General features: G+C 45.8%; 1 protein-coding gene across 9 annotated transcripts in view; it reads left to right on the forward strand.

Moving 5' to 3' along the window:
* LOC119179235 (BAI1-associated protein 3-like) overlaps nucleotides 1–27226 on the forward strand; it is a 558733-nt gene that overhangs the window by 463680 nt on the left and 67827 nt on the right. For 4 of the 9 annotated variants that reach the window (XM_075869133.1, XM_075869128.1, XM_075869132.1 and 1 more), the window contains 12 exons: nucleotides 684–893; nucleotides 4204–4307; nucleotides 10372–10495; nucleotides 14447–14734; nucleotides 15871–15960; nucleotides 16433–16492; nucleotides 18763–18887; nucleotides 20807–20897; nucleotides 22100–22156; nucleotides 24613–24710; nucleotides 25431–25482; nucleotides 26543–26578. In XM_075869133.1, the coding sequence (XP_075725248.1) occupies nucleotides 684–893; nucleotides 4204–4307; nucleotides 10372–10495; nucleotides 14447–14734; nucleotides 15871–15960; nucleotides 16433–16492; nucleotides 18763–18887; nucleotides 20807–20897; nucleotides 22100–22156; nucleotides 24613–24710; nucleotides 25431–25482; nucleotides 26543–26578 (1335 nt within the window). The remainder of the gene's footprint in view (nucleotides 1–683; nucleotides 894–4203; nucleotides 4308–10371; nucleotides 10496–14446; nucleotides 14735–15870; nucleotides 15961–16432; nucleotides 16493–18762; nucleotides 18888–20806; nucleotides 20898–22099; nucleotides 22157–24612; nucleotides 24711–25430; nucleotides 25483–26542; nucleotides 26579–27226) is intronic. The other 5 variants (XM_075869129.1, XM_075869131.1, XM_075869135.1 and 2 more) reach the window with 5 other exon arrangements.

Raw genomic sequence — 27226 nt, forward strand, 5'->3', positions numbered from 1 at the left:
AAGAACCCCAGGTTGTCGAAAATTCCGGAGCCCTCCACTACGGCGTCTCTCATAATTATATGGTGGTTTCGGGACGTTAAACCCCACATAACAAACAATCATTAAGCACTACCACCAGCGTTGTAGCGAGAAAAAAATGTGTGTTTAGAAGAAGTGCTCGACGATTTAGAGTACTTGGTACTCTACTATGGGAGAGCTGAAAGCCGTCCCTTCGAAAAGAAGATAGATAGTATTGTTACTGAAAAGTGTGTTTAGAATAAGTGGTTAACGATTTAGAGTACTCGGTACTCTACTATGGGAGAGCTGAAAGCCGTCCCTTCGAAAAGAAGAAAGATAGCATTGTTACTGAAAAGTGTGTTTAGAATAAGTGGTTAACGATTTAGAGTACTCGGTACTCTACTGTGGGAGAGCTTAAAGCCGTGACAATAACAAATCAATAAAAATAAAAGGTCAGACTTCCATATCGAAAATTCGCGCTCGAAGTATTAGCTGTGCTTAAGTTAGCGCTCGTGGTGTCACGCTCTTTGTCTGTGTTGTTTTCGCGCTATAATCACTTCTGCACGTAGAAACGAACTCGCCCAAGAACTTTACTGTGGAGTATCAGACCATTTACTCTGTATCGCCGGCCCAGAAGAGTTTAATTGGCGAGTGACCTGTTTCTGCGTGTGTGTTTTTTTTTCCAGGACATCCCATCCTCGGGACTGGACCAATGGTTTCCCCTGCAGGGCCGTTCTCAGCGCTCCACCATCCAGGGCCAGATACGGCTCAAGCTCAGCCTGGGCACCAGGGAGGACCGCGGCATGGCCGCCTCCATCGACGACAACTGGAAGGAGGTTGTCGAGCACCAGGAGCTGCTCTGGATATTCATCGAGCATGAACTCAGGCAGCTAGAGGTACACGTGTGCCTTTACTCGGTAATATTCAACCATACGTATACCAAAACAACAGCAACTCATGGGGCCCTTTACGGATTCATCTAAGACTTGAAATAGAAAGCCCTCGTCTTCTTTCTTTTTTTTGCATATTGTCCTTTTGCGTATTGTTCTTCTCGGTCGACCGTACTATGCTCCCTGTTTGGCCGTTACACCACGGGCAGTTACATCAGTCCGACTTATCCATTCGAATCCAAAGCAGCGCCGTCTAAGCTGATGAGTGTTTGTAAAATGTTTGAATTGAGGAGTGTTTTTATAAATGAACGGCCGCACGTTGCTAGACTGGGCTGGCTGCAACGTTGCTGGAAGGGAATCGAGTGGTATTTCACGGATCATGGAAGCGAGAATGACGTGTGTGGGGGGTTCACTAACAACCAGTGTTTATTGAAACTGAACTGCGATACATCACGATAAGAAACTGCGTAGACGACAACCAAGGGCGCAAATACTTCAACAAAAAGCTAAAAACACGAAAAACATCGTCACAAGCTGCATGTAGGCAGGCTAAAAGTGTAAATGAAAGTGACAGACAATTTAGCCAAGAAAGGTGAGAGAAAAATTATTCGCGGTTTCTTGAATTGATAGTAAATATTGTCATTTAAACTGAGGGAAATCAACTCAAAACTGACACTTTCCATCAGTTAGATAAGAATAAACAACCTTGTAACTTTGCGTCTGATCCTCTACCACGTTGGCTACCACATCCACTTTTTTTGTAGGCTATTTATGTGTGCTCACTATTTGGGAGGTCGGGCGGCAGGTGTGGAAAGCTTCTATGCCAGACTGCGTCCCAAGGCGCGTGATTTTTGCCCGCTGTCACTCATTGTCTGTCTTTTTTGCACTGTGGAAACATGGAACACAGCCTAACATACTACCGCAGTACCGTTTCTTTCACAGCGTGAGTACGAAACTCAGCAAAAAAAAAACAACTTTAACAAAAGTTTTATTTTACTTTTGTTTATTTACGAATCGCGGGTTTCCATGGTTACTCTGTAGCGTGCGTGGATTTCGTTAACGCGACATTCGCTACGTGATGCTGGATTTTCATCTTTACTGCTTCATCCGATCTTACGGCAGCTGTTAATTGCCGGAAATGGGGGCAGTAAACACAAACAAAAGCATCAGAAAATGCGTCGTCATTGTGGTGGCTGCTGCAGGACAGCATCGACGTTTATTCGCAGGTGGCAGTTACACACCCGTGACACAAACACATCCTCTGTGCGAGTGATAGACGCCGTGGCTTCGGCAGTTTTGTTGTTTCTTTTCTTTTGTATATATACCGGTGGAAGGTATACGCACCGAGCTGTACTGCTGGCGCGTCAGATTGTCTTTCTCAACTTTTCCTGATCGATACGCACTGTCGCTAAGCGACTAAAGGCTTTCTTACGAAACGGAACGAATGAGTTTTTTTTCCTTTTGTTTTTATTGGAACTACATTCTTTTATGACGCCTCGTTGCAGTGGCGTCGCGAAGATGAGTTTCTTATATTGCGAAACTTTGTCACTGCACTTATTTTGCGTCCTTGGGAAGCCTTTATAATGCTCTATCACTCGCCACTCGCCCAATCATATTCTTGTGTACTTTCTAGCTTGAGAGTTCATTCATTTCCGCGGAAAAATTGTTAACCCCTCTTGGGGGTCATTATTGGTAGAGCCGGAGTCTCTTATTCATGAGGTGGACGCTTCTTTGTATGACATCGCGCACGCATAGCGTGGGCAGACACTTAATAAATATGTAAATTCAGAGCTGTAGACTTGATGTGCTGAGGCAGTACGCAAGTTGAGCTACCAGCGTGTATATGTATTGAGAAAATAACGTGCTCCATCGCGCAAGACGGTAAAATAGTGTTCAATATACTCGCTATCGTTGCTCCGAGCAGTGCTGGCTAACACACGCGGGTTTGAATGCACAAAAACGCGCAGTAAATTGAGCGGGATAACCACCGCTGCCGTATCTTGATTGGTGTAGCCTCGCACGCGTTTTCAGTGACTGTAAGTTCGCAATGGTGGCGGCGAAGACGCTTTTCGGTCAGCTTTAACGGGGACCCGCTAGGCTGTACAAGTAACCATTGGATGGCTTCATTAAAAGGACACTAAAGAGGATAAGGATTTTTCGGTCACTTGTACACCACGTTTTCACAAATCTAAAACCACCGCGACAGCAGCGTGAAGACGCTTTGTTCGTGAGAAAACGCGCAAAAATAAAAATGCGAGTGGCGGCTCAACTTTGAAATTCCTGCACTAAACGCCGAGACGTCATAAATTTCGATAGTTTTTTTTTTTTGCTATAAAGCCTACGTAGCTTGTCGTAGGTAAAAACGAAGCAAAATATCTGTTGATGGGGCCGGAGACTTAACGTACCAAGTTCTGGGAAAATTCGTCGAGCCAGTGTCAGCTAAATTTGACAAAGACACTTCGAAATTCGTGACGTCACGCGCGCAGATTTCGGCGCGAGATTTGAAACTTTTATACGTTCACCTTGATTTTCTCCTGTAATGATGAACCTATTATGGTAAGTTGAACGACAGGAATGCTCAGAGAACACTTCGTCAATGTAAGCCGACTCATTGTTGCACGTTCGTGTCTATTTAAAGGAATTTATTGCCGCACGAGTCCACCGCCGCAAAAGCTTTTAGAATGCGTCAATACGAGGTAAATTTGTGAACTACCGACAATTCCCATGGTGGCTGAACGACCGCACTGCCCAAGTCTTCACTACTTACTTCTAAGAAACTCTACGGTGTGATAAAACTAAACCCACCGAAATTACGTGACTTTCCCGTGGCCTAATTCTGCTAATTAAGCCTTCTAAGCCTGCTAATTAAGTTCTAATTCAGAATGAGCCAAGGCAGGACAAGTTAAGAGGATGCGTGAATACGAGCGGAGATATTTGTCCCACGCCATACCTGCTTTCGCTCTGCTCTCGTCCCGACAAGTGCGCTGAAAGCTAAGCAGGGCGGGATGACACGGGCGTGAGAAGTTACGACACTTCATCACCTTGAGCGTCATGACTTCGACACGCACCGGCTACGTACGAGCTGCCGCAGCTAAAAAGAATCTTGCACGTCACACCAGTATACGGAAATCAGTCAGCTTATTGGCACGTTTCACGAAAAAAATCTCAGCCCGCTTCTCGTCTATCACCCGCTCATTCTTTCCTCTGTTTGGGGGCACAACCGCATCTAGCTTAAGGCTGCCGTGCGTTGAATCTGTATATGTATTCATGTTCTCCCGTATTCGAGTGAACTCGACTCGCTTCCTTGCATGCCCAGTGCCCCAGCTACGAGTGGGCCGGGGACCTACCGGCGCCGGCGCTGACCATTCTTCAGCAGCACGCCATACAGGGAGACCTCACGGAGTTGCAGCAGGCCATTTGGTGAGTGCAACGTGGACCACGTATACAAAAGGTGAAGCTTGTAGCGAGCCACGAAATGCTAAACAATGAAACTGAGCGCTTATTAAGACTAATATGGTTGCTGGTTGTTGTTTCTAGGCCTCATCTATGTGGTGCAGGTTATTATTGCGAGAGCAGTTATACGGACGGTCTCGGCTGGTTTTTGCCGCCGCCACCACGTCATGTACTGTATATGTATACGTATCTGTATATATGAAAACTAAATAAAGAAAAAAATCCGCCTGCGCTCGGCACCCAGCTCGTCCGTCGCGATGCGCCAACGCCCGCTTGTCTTCCACGCGTACTTTGTTCCGTGGGGGAAGAGGGGGGCGGGGTGGTTAGGTGCTTGTGCGCACGCGCTTATCCTTCGGTGGGGAGAATCGTGTCTCCCCACCGAAGGATAAGGGAGAATCTATGGGACACCGAGGGGTACCTCCTCCAACATTTAAACGCCAAGCTGTTTATATCTACCACTTACTGCGGTTGGTGGCCTTGGCTTTTCACCGGAACGATATCTTCCACATGGTATGGGCATGTCCGAAAAATCCCCACCTACCCCCTTCCCATACCCCTTCCCGAGAGGCATGGGAGACTGCCCTCCTCAACTGCTCATCAGTAGAGTCTCAACGGGCTCTGGTGAGACGGGCGCGAGTAGGGGCCTCGTCATGCGGTGTCCCGGACTAAGGACGCCGACCATGTAGCGGGGTCATGCTTTGGCCCCGTACCTTTCTCTTTTATAATAAATGTTTTTCATCATCATCATCATCGCGTAAGTTGCCTGGGCCACAAAGGTCACTCCGCTCGCTGAGCAGGCCCCCTTTTGCGAAAAAGAGCGTGCTTTTCAAACACAGCGAAGTAACAACTTGTGACACTCGTTAGTTTGCACTCACATCTGTATACTTGTTATCACGTTTCGTGCGTCGCTTTCGTTTAAACGGCGCGTTGAGCGTGGAACGCTAAACGTTCCTAGTTAGCTCTCGTCCTGACGTGTGTGTTGTTTTCGTGCGTCATTTGTGCGTGAGTGGCGCGCTGCACGTTTTGATCTGATAGCACGGTTCTCAGCGTTACATTCCATATTGTTGCTATCTCATTCATTGCTTCGCGCTTGCGGTTAAACTGCGACTTTTGTTGTATGTTGCTTCTAGGTCGTTGCTATAGGCTTTAGTTGCTGGTTTGCTTTTACGTTAATTCTAGGTGCGCAGACGTTCAGTGTTGAACCACAGGCAGTTACAGACACTGTTGTCTGAACCGACCCGTAGCAACCTTTCATAGATCTACAGGTACATCGTCGTTGGCGTACGCTTTCCATCGCTTTGTGATCTTCTCGTAGCCGTCGTTGCCTATCCCGTTCCCTAATATTGTCTCATTGTGCGTATACTCTGGGTCTCCGGCTCCGTGCCGTCGCTTCGTAGTCATTTCTGGCTGGTCTAACTGTTGCCTCCTTGAATCGTATATAGTGGACCAACTGTGAATTGTGGGGGTTGTCTAGTTTCGGTGGCACATACCCGTTTAGGATGATGACGACGCCGCACACACAAATTATGGGTAGCTTCACTGCTAAAAATTTAGGTTAGTATAGCTTAATGAAACTTGTTGTTGGGTCATAGTTATTCGTCATAATGTAAGACATTTAGCGCAACCTTCGCTCTCGCACGCGCACGCACGCACGCCAACACACACACGCACGCATGCCAACACACACACGCACGCACGCCAACACACACACACACCACACGCACGCACGCACGCCAACACGCACGCACGCCAACACACACACACGCACGCACGCCAACACACACACACGCACGCACGCCAACACACACACGCGCGCGCGCACGCACGCACGCCAACACACACACACACGCACGCACGCCAACACACACACACACACACACGCACGCACGTCAACACACACACACGCACGCACGCCAACACACACACACGCACGCACGCCAACACTCACACACACGCACGCACGCCAACACACACACACACGCACGCCAACACACACTCGCACGCACGCCAACACACACACACACACACGCACGCACGCCAACACACAAACACACACACACGCACGCACGCCAACACACACACACACGCCAACACACACACACACGCACGCACGCCAACACACACACGCACGCACGCCAACACACACACGCACGCACGCCAACACACGCACGCACGCCAACACGCACGCACGCCAACACACACGCACGCACGCCAACACACACACACACGCACGCCAACACACACACACGCGCGCGCGCACGCACGCACGCCAACACACGCACGCACGCACGCACGCACGCCAACACACACACACACACGCACGCACGTCAACACACACACACACACACACGCACGCCCGCCAACACTCACACACACACGCACGCCAACACACACACACACACGCACGCCAACACACACACGCACGCCAACACACACTCGCACGCACGCCAACACACACACACACGCACGCACGCCAACACACACACGCACGCACGCCAACACACACACACGCACACGCACGCACGCCAACACACACACACACACGCACGCACGCACGCCAACACACACACACACACGCACGCACGCACGCCAACACACACACACACGCACGCACGCCAACACACACACACACGCACGCCAACACACACTCGCACGCACGCCAACACACACACACACACACGCACGCACGCCAACACACACACGCACGCCAACACACACACACACACACGCACGCACGCCAACACACACACACGCACGCACGCCAACACACACACGCGCGCGCGCACGCACGCACTCCAACACACACACACATGCATGCACGCCAACACACACACACACACACGCACGCACGTCAACACACACACACGCACGCACGCCAACACACACACACACGCACGCACGCCAACACACACACACACGCACGCACGCCAACACACACACACACGCACGCCCGCCAACACTCACACACACGCACGCACGCCAACACTCACACACACGCACGCACGCCAACACACACACACACGCACGCCAACACACACTCGCACGCACGCCAACACACACACACACACACACGCACGCACGCCAACACACACACGCACGCCAACACACACACACACACGCACGCACGCCAACACACACACACACACACACGCCAACACACACACACACACACGCACGCCAACACACACACGCACGCACGCCAACACACGCACGCACGCCAACACGCACGCACGCCAACACACACGCACACACGCCAACACACACACACACACGCACGCCAACACACACACACGCGCGCGCGCACGCACGCACGCACGCACGCCAACACACACACACACACGCACGCACGTCAACACACACACACACACACGCACGCCCGCCAACACTCACACACACACGCACGCCAACACACACACACACACGCACGCCAACACACACACGCACGCCAACACACACTCGCACGCACGCCAACACACACACACACGCACGCACGCCAACACACACACACACGCACGCACCCCAACACACACACGCACGCCAACACACACACACACACGCACGTCAACACACACACGCACGCACGCCAACACACACACACACACGCACGCCAACACACACACACACGCACGCCAACACACACACACACGCACGCACGCACGCCAACACACACACACACGCACGCCAACACACACACACGCACGCACGCCAACACACACGCGCACGCACGCCAACACACGCACGCACGCACGCCAACACACGCACGCACGCACGCACGCCAACACACGCACACACACACGCACGCACGCCAACACACACACACACACGCACGCACGCCAACACACACACACGCGCGCGCGCACGCACGCAGCACGCCAACACACACACACACGCACGCCAACACACACACACACACACACGCACGCACGCACGCCAACACACACACACACGCACGCCAACACACACACACGCGCGCACGCCAACACACACGCGCACGCACGCCAACACACACACGCACGCCAACACACACACGCACGCACGCACGCCAACACACACACGCACGCACGCACGCCAACACACACACACACACACGCACGCCAACACACACACACACACGCACGCACGCCAACACACACACACACGCACGCACGCACGCACGCCAACACACACACACACGCACGCACGCACGCACGCCAACACACACACACACACGCACGCACGCACGCCAACACACACACACACACGCACGCCAACACACACACACACAAGCGCGCGCGCGCGGCATTTGGCGCTGAGTGTCGTGTGCGTTACTTTGGGTGCATGTGTGAGTGTTTGTGTGGGTGTTTGTGAGAGTGAAGGTTGCGTTAAGCGTCTTACAATGTTAGATCAATATACTTTTAAAGTATTTAACATTTCTTATCCCATAAGTTCTCTATTCTTTAAACGGTACTTCGAATTAGGGATGTGAAATCACATACAGCAGTAGCTAAATGTATTATCGCGACACCACCGCAACAACATAGTAATAACTTAATAGGTTTTGTCATTTGCACGCCGTGTAAATTACTGATTGATTGAGAAAAATACACCCCCCACCCGATTTTTTTGTCATAGCATACATTGCGCTAAATTCCCATCATTTGCCTGCCTGGCCCACAATGGAGGTCAAGGAGGTGCCCGCTGTCCTGAAAAAAAAAATTCTGCACACACTACTGCTCTCGTCGTCTCCTCTGCAAGCGTGGTGCCAAAACCATCGGCGTTGTTGTGAAGCCGCTGTTGGGCACGAATACATTACTTTCTTTTCTTCTTTTTTTTCCTTTTTTCTTCTGTACTTTCACACACACATTACGTATCCAGCAACGCTGGATAAATTTGTCTCTCGTTGTTGCAGCGATTATCGACACTAGAGGTAATAAAAAGAGAAACCAACAACAACCGAGGAAAAAAATACGAATGAATATGAGAGCATGAGTCGTCGCGAGAAAAAGATCAGGACAGCGAACATGCCTCATATCGCATTTTTCCATATCCATTTTTCATACCCATCTGTGGTCTTGATTTTGCCGTTGTTGCCTGTTCTCAGGCGGGAATCGATGAATCTCTAATTCCCATTTCCTCCGCCGTTGTGCCCAGGAAACGCAGCCCCCTCCCCCCGGCCCCTACTCTTCTCGAGGGAGAAAAAAAAAATTGATATTCACACCTTAACGCTCCTGTGCTCCCCGTAATCGTTCAGCGGTGGAGTCGAGGAAAATGTACGTTGTTTATCGTACCCTCGTGGTTGGTTATCCAGGGCCTTTCCAGGTGCGGCTGTTATTCGCCGAAGTGCTCGGGTGCATTTTTGTTGGGGGTGAACGTAGACGGAGAAGCGATTGGTAGCATTTCGCTAATACCGTATTTGTTAGCGTCCCGTTTGTTTTTTTTTTTTCGTACTTTGCTCGCCCTCCGCACAGCTAGATTAGTATCGACGCTAACGGCTTCTATGGCGGTGAAAAACGGGAGCTGCCCCGTAATAAAGAGGAAATAAAAAAGAGCAGTGGGATTAAATATGGTGCGATGGCACTGAAAAACAGTCTTAGAAAGGAGTGGATAGGATAGGCTGAGATTGCCGAAGAAAAAAAAAATAGAGATCGCGAGGGTTTTTTGGAGAAACACCCTCGCTTCGTTTAACTTATCCAGGGAATGTAGGCTAATGGTCGTTTGTCTGACAAAAACATGACACCTCATAACTCGGAGCACCTCATTTTAAGCCTATCTAGCCCCACCGCGTGGCTTAGCGCACCGCTGCGGCCAGGTGCATATCTCATTATATATATAATTTATTTATATAGTGCAGTACGCTGGCTTCTTTGTCATGGCTAGAAGTCGAAGCATTTAGACTCGTCGTCCACGCCTAAACCGAGACAGGCAGTACAGTTACATCTGCGCAAACCAAATGTCCCGCGCTTTCCCAAAGCCAGCACAACGTAGCTATCATTTGGCAACCGTTGTCTAAACCCGTTCGACCACTGATTTTTTTTTTTTTCAACATGCGCAGCCGATGGGTGATGTACTCACGAAAGCACATGGCCGTCTCCCTCGACTACGCGCTGTTGTGGCAGCTGCTGGACGACCTGGACCGTGCCTGGGACGACTCGGATCGACCGTTATCAAGGGACGAGGTGAGCGAGATTGAGTGAAGTGGCTTTGTAACCGCCTGCCACTTAAAGCTGATGGTGATGGCAATTGCTCATAGTGCAATTTATCCCAGAAGAATCAGCGGTAAAGAAAACTATTTACCGGGAACGTCCTTCTACGGCCCCCACGTGTCACCGTGAATGACTTGCATGATTTTCATAAGAATGTGGGATCCAAGATTGAAGCTAAGGGTTAATACCACAGGGATCAAGGCTGTGTGATAGATTGCGCATGCCAACCGGAAACTAACCATTGCGACCGGTTCACACCAGTGTGTAGCGGGAGAATTCCGTCCCCCGGGCGAAATGCCTCGCGTTTCCTAGTGTCCGTGTCTTTTTCACAGCAGGAAAATCTTTAGTGCACAACTGGTTGCTTATCGTCTGTTTGGCTCACTGTCTTTGCGGCTACATTCAAGTCACTGAAAAAAAAAAAAGTTGCAGCAAGCTCGACTTTGGCACTGTGAAGCACGGCTAGTTTCACTGTGCCACAATAGAGAGACATCTGGCACAATTTCAGGAACAAGTCGTTGGTCTGTGGCGACAATATCAAAGAATTTTATCGCAAATAGTTGCCGGTTAACTTCAAATTCTCGCAGTAGTTGAGTTTTTCTGAAGCTGAACCATCCCGACTCCTAGAGCAATTATTAAGCCTTGGATAAGAAAACTATTTAAAACAAGACATTTTGCAGCAGAGGTGCGGATGTACTTGACCGTGTTGTCAATTTGTGTTTCGCCTCGTCACGCAAGATGATTATCCACTTGGGCTCACCTGCGTTTGAATTCACAAAACTTCGTATAACCTAGGTGCGTTTTCTCATTGGTCAACCGGCTGCGCTAATGATGTGTCTGACCCAGTGTCAGAAACGCCGCCTACATAAATTGGACCCACGAGGGAAGCTTCAAGTTCCATCGGGCCTCTCCCGCCGGGACGCAGCTTTAGTTTGCCGCCTGTGGTTAGCAGTAGCTTTCTCGAAGGCGTACTTTCCAGGTGTGACTCGTGCGATAGTGACAAGTCAACAGAACATCTACTGTGCTCCCGTGATCGCTTTGTGAGTGAACACGACTTTGCTAAACAAGCTCGGTGATAGACATTTTCGCGGCTGAAAAGATCTAGCTTCGTATCATGGCTCTACACCTCGCATGTAAGCAAAGCGTCGCGGGCATTGCTAGGTTTTTTTAAGGCCAACCGGACTAAGTGATCGGTTGTAATTGTGAAATGGACAGGCACGCATGTACCCTGATGGCACTGTCTAACCTCTTGTCTGTTTTCTTTAACCTTTTGACCCCTTCCCCCGGCCAGTGCAGGGTAGCAAACCGAACGCGCGTCTGGTTGACCTCCCTGCTTTTTATGTCCTCCCTTCCTCCTCCTCCCGCATCGTAATTGGTTGAAATATTCCTTTACGAAAGTTGTAGCATAAGACGTTATTTCAATGTGGTCCCAGGATATTACGAATAAAGAAGATACTTCACCTAGGTACAGATAGTTGTTCTCCACGTAACCATGATTTCCATCTTCGGGTACTAGTAGCACGTCGAAAAGCTCCGGCCGAGGAAGCTTGATAGCTGTGCAACAGCGTCTATCAGAAAGGGACAAATCAGTCAGGTACAGTGAAACCCCGTTAATACCTACCTGCCGGGGACGGCGGCATAACTATATACGCACTAAACGTACTACGCATCAACTACCAGCTACAAATCTGCATCAGCTGACATGCGCCATCGCAGCCAACAAAAAAAGAAGCTCAGTTCCACGGAAAATATTGCCTGAAATGCCACCGCGAAGCTATTTATTTATGTTTGCCTAAGTACAGAAAAGTTTCTGACTCGCACAAAATCACCCAATGATTGATTCGTGGGGTTTAACGTCCCAAAACCACCATATGATTATGAGAGACGCCGTAGTGGAGGGCTCCGGAAATTTCGACCACCTGGGGTTCTTTAACGTGCACCCAAATCTGAGTACACGGGCCTACAACATTTCCGCCTCCATCGGAAATGCAGCCGCCACAGCCGGGATTTGATCCCGCGACCTGCGGGTCAGCAGCCGAGTACCTTAGCCACTAGACCACCGTGGCGGGGCCAAAATCACCCAATAGCACGCCGGCATGATCATTTCGAACAGCGGTGTCCGGGCTGCGCAGCGTGGTACAGTGACAGAACGGACACAATCGGCTATCCGTGATAGAGTTTTCCTCGGTAAGCTTCTTAAAAAAAAAAAAAAAACTGACGCAGTTTTTTTTTTTTTTTTTAACGTGGTACAATCGCAGAGAACTAAATCATTTACTGCATAGCTATTTGCGTGCAGCGCTTCGCTCACTCTGCACACACCGTGACTGCCGATCCGCTTGCTGTGTGAGTACCCTCGCCGCTTCAGGCCACGCACAGATTCGGCGAGTAGCCTGCTGGGTTAACGCGGCGACGAAGAGCTTTCCGTGAGTGATGTGCTTTCCGCGATGCTCTAGCAGTCCTGGCAGCGGACGGAGACGCATTTGGGTTGTCGCTAAATAAAAGCGTGCAGCATGGTAACAACAGCGCCACGCTCGCTGTACGGTGAGCGTGTTGGCAGCAAGCTTTCTTGGTGTCCTCGAACCCCGACGCTAAACTCCGCGACAGCGAGCTGCTTGCGTTTCTGTAAAGCGGTGCGCGCTTGAAGACGGTCTCGCAAAACAAAGCGGCAGCGATTGGTGGCCCAGCGGGTTCAGGTAGTCATGCGCACCTACTAAAAGCGTGCAGTAGGCCTAAAGTGACGCTACGCCCCACGCATGCCCGATCAGTTAACCGGGGATGCTTACTGTGATAAGGCTTTTCGCTGACGATAAGTCATGCCGGCGCGTTTGGTCGGTGGTCGCCACCTCGCTTTCGTTTTTCCCCCCGATGATTACTCGATCGCAATGTCGATCATCGGCACAATCGCGCGGAAGTTGGAGTAGCTTTATCGTCTGATCTCGGCACCACGGAAAACCGTTCACTGCGGACTGTCACGTCTGCAAGTTCAGCGGCACAAAATGTTGTTGCAGTACGCATGACGATAGTTATAGCGCGAGAACAAAACGACCGCACAGAGACAAAGGACATGATGACTTGTCTTTGTGTCATCGTTTTGTTCTCGCCCTATAACTATCGTCATGTCATACCAACCAGCCCAAGCTGCCGCACTTCTAAGTTACGCGGTACGCAGTTAGCACGCAATAAGCGGTAGGCATAATCCGAACAATGCATTATTAGTCTTTATGAGACTCGGTCGGAGGTTCGTCGCAGCTACGTTTTGACCATTAGAACGTTTAAAGCGGGTATACTCACTAACGAGGTTTGACATAAAGTTCAGCGAAAGGCGGTTTTGAGGTAAAGTAACATATATTAGGATATAGTAGAATGTCAGGCAGAACTAACACAAGGTGTTGTGTGAGCACATAGGGGGGTATCATCACATTGGAAGTTTATGAAAGCAGTGTGGCTGCTAAACAGCCACTGAACACGATACCTCATATGAGCTAACAATCCCATTATTTAGGCAACATAAGCAACAACTGAATGCTATTAGCCATCATATATAACCAAGATGAGTCAATAGATGGCCAGAAGGAGCCACCCTACCAGAAGTACCCAAGAAAAACCAACATTAGCCACAATTCAAGGGCTATTCATCGTCCAACAGCCAGCACAGCTGACAAGAGCCAGTGCCAATGTAGGTTGGCAGTACGCACGCAAGTAGAGGGGGTAGGGTACGTGCATCGTCAGAGTGAACACGATAGGTTAGGCACACCAGGACTCTACCCCGCAATAGCCAGGGGGGTGAAGGGTGTGCTTTTAAATATACTTAAACATAAGTGTGTTGGCATCATTATGGGCCCCATGTTTTGGTTCCAATGTACCGTTTTACCTGCGCATCATTTACATTACGTAACAACTATCAATTCGCCTAGAATGTTTATATAGGACGCAGTTGTCATCGGGGGAACACGGACAGCCGCAGCTGTCTTGGTTAATGACGTGGACGAAGACTACGGCAGTGGTGACACCTGCGTGACAGAAATAAGCGTCGAGTTTCAGCCCACCGAGCTTGCGGGTCACCAGAAGGAGCACAGGCATCCAGGCATCAAGCGGAAGTTCGTGAAGTTTTGGAAGAAGCGCAAAAGCAGTTGGTCATCCTTGCGTGCCGGTGTGAAAAGACAAGTTCCACGATTGGAAGAAGAGCGAGAGCTCGTGGCCGTCGACGCTGCAGAGGTGCGACTTATAAAAATTGAAATATCTGAATCTTTGTGGCATTGGAATATGGAGAAAAGCACCGGAGAACTGAAAGTCAACGTGCTACTACCCTGACTGCCTCTGCTTGCTGTGCTTGCAGAAGTTTCCTCATGCGCTATTCAATGAAGCAACGGCTATATTTAGGTTTATTTGCAGAAAAAGAATTTTGTAGAAGTTGTTATCGTCTTCAAAAGAACCAGATTCCGGTGGGATGTACTTGTGCAAATGCTTCATGCAGTGAGCTTGCACATTCTGTTTATGTGAGTGGCATAATGCCCCAGCATTTATGTTCGATTACTGCCAGATTTAATTCGCATTTGTGTACCAGCAAGCTCAGTAGTCTAAGCACTGAAGATACTTCAAAATGGTGAGCGTGCTTATTTTTTTGTTGCTATCAAAGTGCGAAGTCTGCAAGCCAGAAGCATTTAGCGCATTATCGATGTGAGTAAGCCAATGACTGCGCAGAGGCAAAACTTTGCTTCATAAGGAAAGCGCATGCTAAAATGCTACATTCACCCATAAGTACCTTTCCCCAAGCACACTAATATAGAGTGTTCAGAAATTTTTCCTGTGCCTGACAGCATGCTGATGCACATCGTACGATCATTTCATGTCTGCTGAAAAGCAAGAAACACAAATAAAAGCAAGATACGCCGGTTTTTCGAACCGTTCTGTCTTTTTGGCTATGTGAAGATCAGCGACGCCAATTTCTGAAGCTGTCGCCGCCTACTATCCCATTTCCGGCTTCGCTTTGGCCAGGAGCTTTTACGCAGGCTGCACCTGTTCTAAGTGGCAGACGGTAAGTGAGTTTGCAGGAAAACAGATATATTTCAAAATGGTGGGTAGGTGGGCTTCTTGGTACTCATACAAAGAAGATATCCACTGTCAGCATTTGGTCACAGTATGCTTGCAATTATGAGGGACGAAGTGCAAATTTCTTGGCTGGGCCCTGGGCCTTCATTGCCACTTATTTTGCCGCCTTCTACACAGACCTGGCTTGTGCCTCCTCAGCGAGCTGCTGCTTCAAGCGTGAAAGTTTTGCTGCTACAACCAAACCGGATAGCACATATTGCTTGCTTATGTTTTTAGTTGTATATGTTTTTTCTTTCTTCTAGGACCCAAACCAAGACATTCCAATACGCGAAAGGCTTGTGATTCAAGCTGAAGTTAAGGAAGACACGACTCCGAGGTTGTCGAAGAAAGAAGTGAGCCTATAAGAAACAACCCTGTCTATTGTATCAAAGCTCATTTCTTCTTCTGTGAGCTTCCTGTTCTTTCCACACCTGATGGCTGTTCTCACATCTGTCGTCTCTTGCAATCTTTGAACACTTGCAAACCTTTGACTCAGACTGCATCGCCATCTATGTGTCTTCAACTGCTTCTCTGCTCTTCTCCCACTCTGACTCAGTATATTTCAGATGCCTTCATTAAAGCATGTGCTTCACTTTACGCAATACCGCCATATTCACATCCTCTTCACTACTTCAGTACTTATCACCTCGGAACGTTTATTGCACATTTTCATTGCTGAACGGGAAAATGCACTAACAGCACTGGGAGATGGTTCGCCTGCGTCGTGCATTTTTAAGGGATGGACTGCGTGCTATTGCGGCACTGCAATCTTAGCGCAACTGTCGATTGCGTTCACCGATGAATGACGTCACCTGTTCTTGCCAGGATTCATCGGCGAACCAGTACGGGCCGGAGAGACAACAGAGGCGCGTGTTGCCTCAAGAAGTGAGGGTTTTCTTCAACTTTTCTCGCATGTTCGGGCATATGTAAAGGAACACAGTATTCAGAAAGTTTCATATCACATGGAGTTTCTTTTTGTGTTCGTAGTTGAGTTCGTGCCAGTTTGCAACAGAACTAGCTAAGCTTAAACTAATAATGCGCATGGCTCTACACGCTTACTCTATGGGCACTTGTTACGTGCATTTTTCTTTGGTAGCTCACGTCCTTCCAAATTATGAACAATAGCTGCCAACAAGGTTTTTCTTAATTGACCAATGTTCTGATGCCAAGCTATAATGTAGGTGTAGCCTGGTGTGGACGTAGCTACTGCTAACAGTATTCCAGTACTATTTATGGGTGTCGGCATGATGTTGCAGTCAGACACGACAAAATGTGCCTTCCACCCAAGAATCGAAGCGACTTGAGTAAAGATCCTATAGCGAAAACATGCGTGCTACATCTTCTGTCTTTTGTAAGTATCTTTCCATAATAACATATAATGCATGGAAAAAAACAGGTGAATCTGTATTTCTGACAAATAACCTAAACAATTTTTCCGAACTGCTGCTTTAATGACAGGGAAAGGGCTTTTCCGAAACGATTTCCGAAAATGACAGGGCTTTTCTAAAACAAAATTTTACTGTGAGGTTTATCTTTTGCGGGAAATATTCTTCTGCATAACCTTGCATGAAGCGTATGTTTCCCCATCACAATCAATATAGCATTTCTTAGCAAAGAAACACTTTTTATCCATGAGAGAAGGCTGACAAGACAAGGCATTTAGGTATGCAAAGCAAAAGTATCTTAATTCGCTGGCATCTACATTTTTACTCGCTCTCTGTGTGTTTCGAGAAACTCATTTTCTGCTATGTCTGCACTGAGAAGTCCTGTGTGCTGCGACTAAGCTTACTCTGTGTACACTTCGCTGATATTGTATCTTTGTCGTACAAATGTCTATCACTGCGCATACTGTTTTTTATACTCACGGGTTTCGTACCTTCTTTACGTCTTTCCTCAAAATGCATCTGATTATTTCTTTTCACATTGGATCTGTACCAGCAGGTGCGCAGAGCATAACATGTAGCATTCTATGCATAGTGAATGTTCTTTTTCCACTGACACGTCTAAAATTTCGAGATATTTTTCACATTTTTACATGTCACAACTTTCTGGGTAATAATTACTAGCGCATTCAAATAAGCATTGTCTAGCATGAACTCTCTCTCTTTTTACTAATCAACCAAATAGTAGTGCACTGAAGGAATTATGTTAATAATTCTGCAATGTTGCACAAAACACTGTGAGTTAGCAGTAAAAGGGGTGTCACTTACAAATATGTGTTCAGCAAATTGTGCAAATGCTATTATATGTTCTTCAGATGTTGGTAAAGCGTAAACATCGATCTTAAAATTTGTGTATGTACCACCTCGTGGTTGCACACTACTTGAAGAAACTTCTGGTCGAGTAAGTTGGATCGTGTTGAACATTCACAATGACAAAAACAACACTGTGAAGCTAAGCTTTTCGTTTGCGTATTGTTCTTTTCCTCACCTTTAAAAAACATAGTTAAAAAGGACTACTTTAGTCATATAATATGGACAATTATTTTAAAATTACAAATCGAGGTGAACAAAACTTGTTGCGATATTTTCTAGCGGGAGTTATCGTACGTCCTTAAGGATTTATTAAAGATAGAGACCTAGTTTTATTGACATACTAGTTGCATTACATCATTGTAAGTACATACATGCTGCGAATTCGGTAGCGCTTACTAAACGCTACACAGCATTGATCATATATGCGGGCAATACACACACACAAAAAAAGGTTTCACACGAAGCACACGCTTTGTTCTCAAACATTAACGAATGTCGAAATGCACAATTACTCCTGTTCACCATTTAGCTTTTATGTGTTACTTGACGTCACTTGAGAATTTCGTCCCAGTTTTAACTCTGAAAGTTGTTCATTATAATAATGCAAAAATCTTTGACAGCCTTCATTGTTCAATACAGAATGTTTCACACTAGACAAAGCCAGACAGAAAAACAACTGAAGGGTTTGGCCAAATCACAACCCCTTGACAAATTAGAGCAATGCAGCGGCTTCGTCTTTTGTCGAACCAGTTATTGGAGGTCTCGCTTCATTAATCGGGAGTTCGCACCGAGCCCACTCGCACTACAGGGATGCGGTGCGAGGTCCCTCGATTGCGCATTCGAGGTCGTGCTTTGTGTTCTCACGGGATTGCTTCATCTCACTGCTGACTTCTTGCGTAGGAGGCCTGCCTCGCCGAGTCCTTCAACGTGTTCATCGACTACTGCCTGGAGCTGCTCCAGAAGCACCGGGACCTGTTCCCTTTGACCCACGAGGAAGCCGAACACAAGCTGGTCCACCTGCTCAAGTGAGTGAACAACTGCTGCTATAAATGAACTTCTTTGTGTGCCTCTCTGATGCTGCGGGAACTGGATCGAAAGATTGATTCATGAGTGTGTGGTATAAACTTGGATAAAAACAAAAGAAACTCGACAAGAGGTTGCTACATGTTTATAAAGACCATAGTCTTTCTTGTGATACTTTAACTTAGATATAATGGTCTGTCTGTCTGTCTGTCTGTCTGTCTGTCTATCTGTCTGTCTGCTGTCTGTCTGTCTGTCTGTCTATCTGTCTGTCTCTCGGTTAATCGATTTAGCTGCCCGAGCGAAAGTTTAGCCTTTTGCTGAATGCACACGCATCTTGATCTCCTGCCTGCATTGATACTAGGGAGCATTGCATATCGAAAAGCCAATATTGTGCATATATGGGCACAACATCACTATGTAAGTATAAGGTAGTATGTGTCTTTATTCAGGAAATGCAGAAAAAAGTCACAGCTTTGCCGCAAAGGCGAAGCAATGAACGCGATAGCAACAAACTGGAAAGTCACGTGCAGAATGGCAAGCAGATCGAAATGTGCACCGCGTTTCTAACGCACAAATGATGCAAAAAAGGTACTCATAGTTGCAGATGAATGCGAATAAGTGTATCAGTTGTTACTTTGCTGTGTCTGAAAAGCGTGCCCTTTTCGTAAACAGAGACTGTGAAAAGATTGCAGTGACCTTTGTGCTCCCGATAACTACAACAGAATCGTTTCGGTTAAAGCCCGATATCAGCCAAGATGTACGATTGTCCCCACTGCAAGATAAGCGCTTGCGTGAGGTCTGCCCTGCCCCCTCTCAACGAGGTAAAGTACGCGTGGGAGATGAGAGCATGCACCGACGCATCATGACAATGTGGCAGTGCGTGCTCATTGCGCCATCTCACTGGTAATGCTGGAAACACGATAGTTCCCCCCGAGATGCTCGTCACCAGCGGTAAGTGGTAGATATATATAGCTTGCCGTTTGAAAGTTGAAGGAGGTGCTCCTTGGTGAACCAGTGGCTGATGCCTGGCAATTACAATTCAGAGGTCCCAGGTTCGATGCCACGTTTCAGTCTTTTTCTGGATTATTTTTTTGCTTTTTTGCGTTTTCCTATATATAGATACATATACATATACGATGAGTGATGGCGAAACTGGCGGTAACGTCCAGCCGACGGCGTCCATATAATTGCTATCTCAATAATACCACGTTCTGAAGACCTTGGCGTTAATACGCCACGCTGACAATGTGATGTGTGAAACAAAAAGTGGGTATTTCCTACGCTTTGCTAGAACAACGTGGTGCTGCAACCTACCAGTTGCTCAGAGTATTAAAAAAGACTTTATCTCTACATTACTGCCAGATGGTATACACATCTGATGCAGCAACCCCTGACAGAAGATTATCTTTCAACGTCCTTTGCAGTCGAGCAAAGGACGTCATTGTCATTTAAACTTCATGCAATATTAAAAAGCAATCGTGATGCGTTTCACAAAAAGAAGTACTATTTGAAGAGCTTCCCACTGTTCTAGGCAGTCTTGCTAAATATGTCTGCTCAACTTTAGAGAATACCAGTTTTATTGAACATGCCTTCGCTTACAAACCACTTTATGCGTCACGGCAATAGCAGCTGTGTGAATTTACCAGACGGCAGCGAGGTCGGCTTGAGCTAATGTGCACTGGTCTGCTACTCTACAAAAAGGATAAAGGAATGGGGGAAAACAAGCATGACAGACGATGATGGAGACAGGAAAGGTTGTTTGTATGTACCGCAGCCACTTAGTATAGTACCCTACTACTTATTATCCAGTCAAGTGCTTTTGAGAAAATCTAGAACAGCCAATTCAGCAGCTGTTGCCACTGTTTGGTCACATGTTGTGGACAAAATGCAAATAACTCTTGTACGATCATGCGTGCTGCAGATGCCTAGCACTCATCTACTCGATGAAGGCGTTCCAATGGTCCTGCCCCTTCAGAAACCAGCTCACCGTCGAGATCACGAACACGCTCAAGGTAAGACACACGCTGGTACTCAGACTTCTATGTGGCGCAATAATGATATTAAAAATAAGGTATATAAGTTAGCTTTCACTACAATGAATAATGAAATGAGGTGTTTTCCCGTGGTCATAATTTAGCAACATGTTAATAATCTCGTACACGTAATTGCATGCAAACCACTCACTTCTTTTTAAATTTTTTTTTCAGTGAAGTGTCCGCTGCAATTGTACCCTAAAATTTTGGCCAAACAAAAAAGTAAAGATATGAAAATCAACCTAATAAGTTAGTCTCCACGCCAAACATCATGCCTGTGAATGAGAATGAATGAGAATGAGGAAAAGGCACACTGCTTGGCTAAGCATTAATAAAGGAATTTCTAAGTAGGTAAATACCTATATATGATATAATGTATAATACATAGTATCGGAATATGATTACTTTCTGGCAGTTTTATTTGGTAATAGAGTTTGGTAATTATTAAGGAGCAACGTTGTCAACCCTGCTTGCAATTTTAACCATATTGTGAGATCTGGTGAAGTACACAGTCGCGCTCACTTGGCCGCTACGCTTACACACATGCCCAGCATTTTCACAATGAAATTTAGTGGCTTGAATGGCCCAGATACTCAAGAATGGTTCTAGAATAGAGATTCACAGGTGTGTTAATAATAATTCATGAAAGAAAAGTGGTTACTATAATAATTGCCATAATAAAGATCGCAGACAATGCAATTCGAAAGTTTATTATCAAGTTCAGTAATACATCATGAGACAATTCAGCTGCTAAGGGTGCACACAACTTAATGTGCATCCACCCCTCTACCTAATGACTGGTATTCATGCGGTAGTGCTTCGAAGCACCACGAGTGATATCCTTTATTAAAAAATTCATGTACAGGAGTTTTCATTTAGGACAGTATGTATTTATTTTTTTTTTATTTGGCTTGCTCCAAATGAGTAAACAAGTGTATCACACAGCAGACACTTTGTTGTAGGTGTCCATGTCTCTTTGTATTCATGTTCGTGCTAATGCATGATCTTCAGCAAACACCAACAGGGCTAACAATGAGTGCTCTGCAAAGTACTAAAATCTTACAGCAGTATGGTATAAAAAAATGTCTTGTTTCAACAGTGCAAAAACTCTAATTGATAACTTGAGTCTAATAAGAAATAAAAGTCTAATTTAGCACTCCATGTGTTCTTCGGTTTCACAGAAAGGCTGTGCAGACTGGTTCCGGTGCACCCACGCCCTCCATCAACCATTAGTATTGGTGAGTGAGCATGATATAGTTAATAGCTCATCCTAACAAATGAAGCTGGTGGCCCGGGGTAGTGACTTAATATGAAGTTGCCAACCATAGAATGCAAGTTGAGGTGGTCACAAGGCCTAGCACCAAACTATGTGTGGCGTTTTGGCCACAGAATGTCAACAAATAACGTATCGACAATGTCATGGACCTGCTGCACCCTAAACAATGTCTGTAGGGTGTATAACGAATAAGAAATGTTTATTAGAATCGAAACGCACATAAATATGCTCTAAACAATGTATCCAAGATTCCTGTTTAAAGAACAAGCCTCATACTGGATGATACAGCCCCAACTTGAATGTACATTTTTTATGCCACAAGATTTTTATGCCACAATACTTATGCCACAAGCTCCCTGAATAGATACACAAAATACATGATATGTTTTGAAAATATAACATTTTGATTCGTTGATAATTTTATTATAGTGAAAGTGTTGTTTGAATACGAATACTTCGAAATCAGGCTTCGTAGAGTTCATAAACAGATGCACTGCTTACAGCACCAACAGGAAAGCGCTCATCGCATTCTCAAAGCTGCTGGGAAGGTTTCGTCATTCTGCTCTAGTGATAAAAATTTCTGGCATGTTTTTTGGTGACGTGTTGGTCAGAACAAATTACAAGTGCCTCATCAGTTTCAAAGAAGTTTGTTTAGAATCCGCAAAAATGGTTCATGTTAGTGAAACTAACTGGAATAACCTTCCGCATAAAATTCTTTCATCCAATAATATGCTGAACTTTATTGATCAAATGTTTGACTGGTAAATTTTGTATGATTATTTCACAGTGTTTTTCAAAATAATTTGTATTGTCCTGTTTATTGTTTTTATCTCTAAAGATTGTATAATTGGTTTAACGGCTCTGTAACACCCCCACTCCTGCTTGGACCCAATTGCGGCCTGCAGTATCAATAAATGAATAAATAAATAAATAAACCAGTTGCTGCAAGAAACTGTGTTTGTTGACAGAAGTTTTTTAATCGGCTGATAAATGGTCCCTGCACAAAGAACACATCACATATCTTGGTACCATCTACAGGCTACACAGCTAGAATCCTACACTTCCAACGAGAATCTGGCCTCGCACGTTTCATGTCACTCACGTGACTCAATACCCTTATGTCTTACCCACCTTTAGCGCGAAATTTTAGGCCCTTCTATAGCCAGTTACCGTACTCATAGCCTGCAACCTTTGTCTCATATACTGTCTCTTTGGCCACCAAATGTCGCTTGTGTACCAGTCAAAGTAGCGCATTTTATAGACATGGAGGACACACTTACAACGCTGCTTTTCATTGCTTTCGTGCTTTTGGCAACATTTTCATTGAGAATTTCATCTGGGTCTTTTTATTGTATGTTTTCTCTTCATATTTATTTGAATAAACTTGTCAGTCGTGGCGAGTAAGCATTTTGTCTTCTTCTTGTGATATAGTTTGCCCCACATTGAGTAGTCGTGGCATCGACGAACAGAGCAGACTGTTGGTTGAAGAGTAAACTGTTTATTTGGCCGAACTTGTGGCCAGTCAGCGAAAAGTCAGATTACAGTGATACACACTGGCACTGATTGGGGTGAACTGAGCGTCGGCCCTCGATCAACTGAGAAGCGGCAAAGCGCTTCCGCATGAATACATGTGCCGTCGAATATTCCAACTGTATCACTTGTCATCGCGTAAGCGTTGGAATAATCTCCAGTGTTCTCCTCTTGCCTGCAATCTTAACAGTGTGATATACAATAATTGCAAACCTTCTTGAACAATGAGGCGCAGTTTGCGCTGAGAATTCCTGTAGGCTTTGTGAGTGAAAACTGAACGAACCAAAGTGAAATTAAGAAACACGCTGTGCAATATTAAGAAACCATAACAACTAGCCCAGCTGTCGACTTTGTCACTTGTGTCAATAAATATCATATATCATCGTTATAGCATCAGAATTTCACCAAGCCTTTAAAGACTGAATTTAATTATATAGTGTTTCTTTCCGTGTACAGGAAACGATTGGATGAACCTGCCTAGCGAAGCATTGACCCCAAAATGTTTGGTTCAAAGAAACTTTGATCTAAACTACAGTGTGACCTGTTAGAACTGCATTTCCTGTGTTTGCCATTCTTTTTATTCCCTGGCATACTTTATTTTTTGTTTATCTACCACTCTGATATGTTCCAAGTTAGGTTGCAGTATGTATGATTGAATAAATAAATGGTTAAATAACTAAATTTGTGAATAAATATATTGATAAATAAATAAGAAAATAAAGTAATAAATCAATGTAATTCTTTTTGCTGAAATGCTTTAGCGCTATGACTGAGTTCCTTCCTCCAAACAACTACATGAGAAAGTAACGATATAAAATACTTGCATTTTAATGTTTTGCACAGTATTACTACAGCTACTTTAGCTTTGATGAATTTAACTTCTTACAGACGGAACAGACTGTACTGGCCAGTTTAACCGAACTGACCAACGCTCTCAATGCTGACCTGCACAAGGGCATCAAGTACTACAACGCAGTCTTTGAAACGTAAGTGTCATTTTCTTCATCAATTAACACTCCATCATAGATGAACTCTTATGGTGCTACACTGCTAAGCGCGAGGCCTAGTGGTGGCCTAGGCAGTGCCCGAGAGCTCACGCGAAGGTCACGGAATGGAATCCCTGCTGCCTCGGTATTATTTCAATGGAACCAAACGCCAGAAGCCCGCGTGTCCATTTGACAGTGCACGTTTGAGAACACGAGATGGTCGACATTTTCAGAGCCCTCCAGTACAGCGTGCTTCGTAATGGCATATTGGTTTGCAACCTAAAACCTCAGTAGTTATATATAAAAATCATTGGGAATGTCCCTTCTCCCGCAATGAGCATAAGAGTGAATAATAACGATGATGCAGAAATCAATCGCAAATCGGTCTTGTAGTCCTAGCTACTGTTTCAAATGGTGTTTCATGAGATGTTAAAGATTGAAAGGGGAATCACAATGTTTTTGGCACGCATCTAAAAGCTTGGGTAGACCTCTCATGGGCAATGAGGGAAAAAATTACAAGGGAGATAAATGAAAGTTTCAAGTGTGCAACCTCATGCAGCTTGCAATGTCACAGAGCTTGCGTATTAAAAATTTTCTTTTTTTGTAAAAGTTCTGGGGATCTTGATGATGCGTTTACCTCGCTACTATTATTGTTGCTCTTAGCCAAGATGCTTTGCACTTCACACCTGTTCAAAACCAAACTTTTTTTTTTTTTTTCAGGTATGTGGGCGTGAACTACACGGCAGTTGTGTACAAGCAGCTGGAGAAACTGGTAGGTGTCACGTTGAATCTTATTTTACGGAAGGGATATTAAATGAAAAATATTGTAGCACTTCATGTCAATGATAGCACTCGCTTTTGCAAGATGTGGGTATAATATTAATAATAATAATAATAATAATAATAATAATAATAATAATAATAATAATACAAAATAATGCTCGTGTGTTTGCTATAATAAATGTTTCAGTAAAATAAAATGTAGAAAAGAAAACTGGGAGTTCTCAACAAAAGGCGGCCGCTGGTCAGATGGCGAATTGTCAAGAAAGTTTGACGCAATGCGGTTATTATCTTTGTTGTGTTGTGATTCTTGTTTGCACAGCTATGCTACCTCGATACTGAATAAACGTTAGGATTGCTATGTCCGCCTAAATAGGCAATGTAGTCACTGTCACTGATGCTTGGTACGTATTTCATTACCAGGGCGAGTGGTGTGCACCATAACTAAGATTTCTTCCAGTGTCCGCACATCTGCCTATGTATTACCGGTATTCAAGCACCTTCTCTATCTCTTGGTCAGCGGCTAGTCTGTTGCGAAGTGTTGCCTGCCCCAAGTTCTCAGTTTTATGCCATAAGAATTTTTTCATATTCTAAATTTTTTTAGTTTGAAATGAACTAAGCAGGATGTTGCTTTCAAAACAATAAATTTTTTACGTTCATTTTAGTAGCATGCACAATGTTTTGGGGTATAAATTACGGATTGTCAAAGCCTAAACTGTGACAAGTCCCTGCAGCTAATAATATATTCATTTATAGCCCATTTAGCAATTATAAAATCAGCTAAAAAATGCTTGGTCAGAAATTCAGTACCTCGTGTAGCGTTCAATGCTCAATTGAGTTAATGCTCTATAGGCAGGTTATTTCAATAACGCTGACAGAGAACCGCCAAGTTCATAAAATATCTGACATATGCCTGTCAAATTTTGATTGATAACTAATACGGTGATGTGACTCCATGTCGGTTTTTTGAAGCGCTTCACATTCTTCCTTGTCACATACTTTTATGCTGCTTTCATCACTGCCATCTGTCTCTTGCTTGCACGCTGCTTTAGTTGAGAGAACGTGTCGCCAGGAAACTCTGTCCGGAGGTAGGTGGCTGTTTCTGGCTTTTGCATTTCTTTGGGAGCTTTTTTAATAGCATGGCACTCCTGCAAAGCTACGTAATGTGGACTTGCTGTACCTTTTTATTTTTATTCACAATTGAACAGTGTGCAACTTTCAAACCAGCTGGCATAATGTGTATAGGTACTCTGTAAAAGCCTACCACATTAAAAACATGAAATGTCTTTTTTTGAGCACATGTACAAAGTGCTCACTGATGAAAGTTTCAGCACCCCTGAAATAGAAAAAAGGTTCACAGCATATCCATGGAGTGAATTATAATGAGCGGGGCGAAGCGTCTGTCAGTCTGTCATCTGTCGTGCATCCGTCAGTTCATTCATGCTTCTGTTCATCCGTTTGTTTTTGCTTCCGCCCGTGTGACCGTCCGTGAGTCTGTCCAAGCGATCATCAGTCCGTTCGTCCGAGTGTCCATCTGGGCATTTACGCTTCTGTCCACCCATCCGTCCATGCTTTCATCTGTGCATTTGTCCGTTCATCCGTCTGTCTGTCTCTCCGTCGTCTTTCTGTCTGTCCGTTTGTCTATCTAGTGAACCCTCCAAGTGCCACCATCTCTCATCTTTTTATCATATATGCATCATATAGAAGTACCGCATACAGCGGACATTCCAAGGACT

This window comes from Rhipicephalus microplus, chromosome 7 (assembly GCF_043290135.1).
Source record: "Rhipicephalus microplus isolate Deutch F79 chromosome 7, USDA_Rmic, whole genome shotgun sequence".
In the NCBI taxonomy this organism is placed as follows: domain Eukaryota; kingdom Metazoa; phylum Arthropoda; class Arachnida; order Ixodida; family Ixodidae; genus Rhipicephalus; species Rhipicephalus microplus.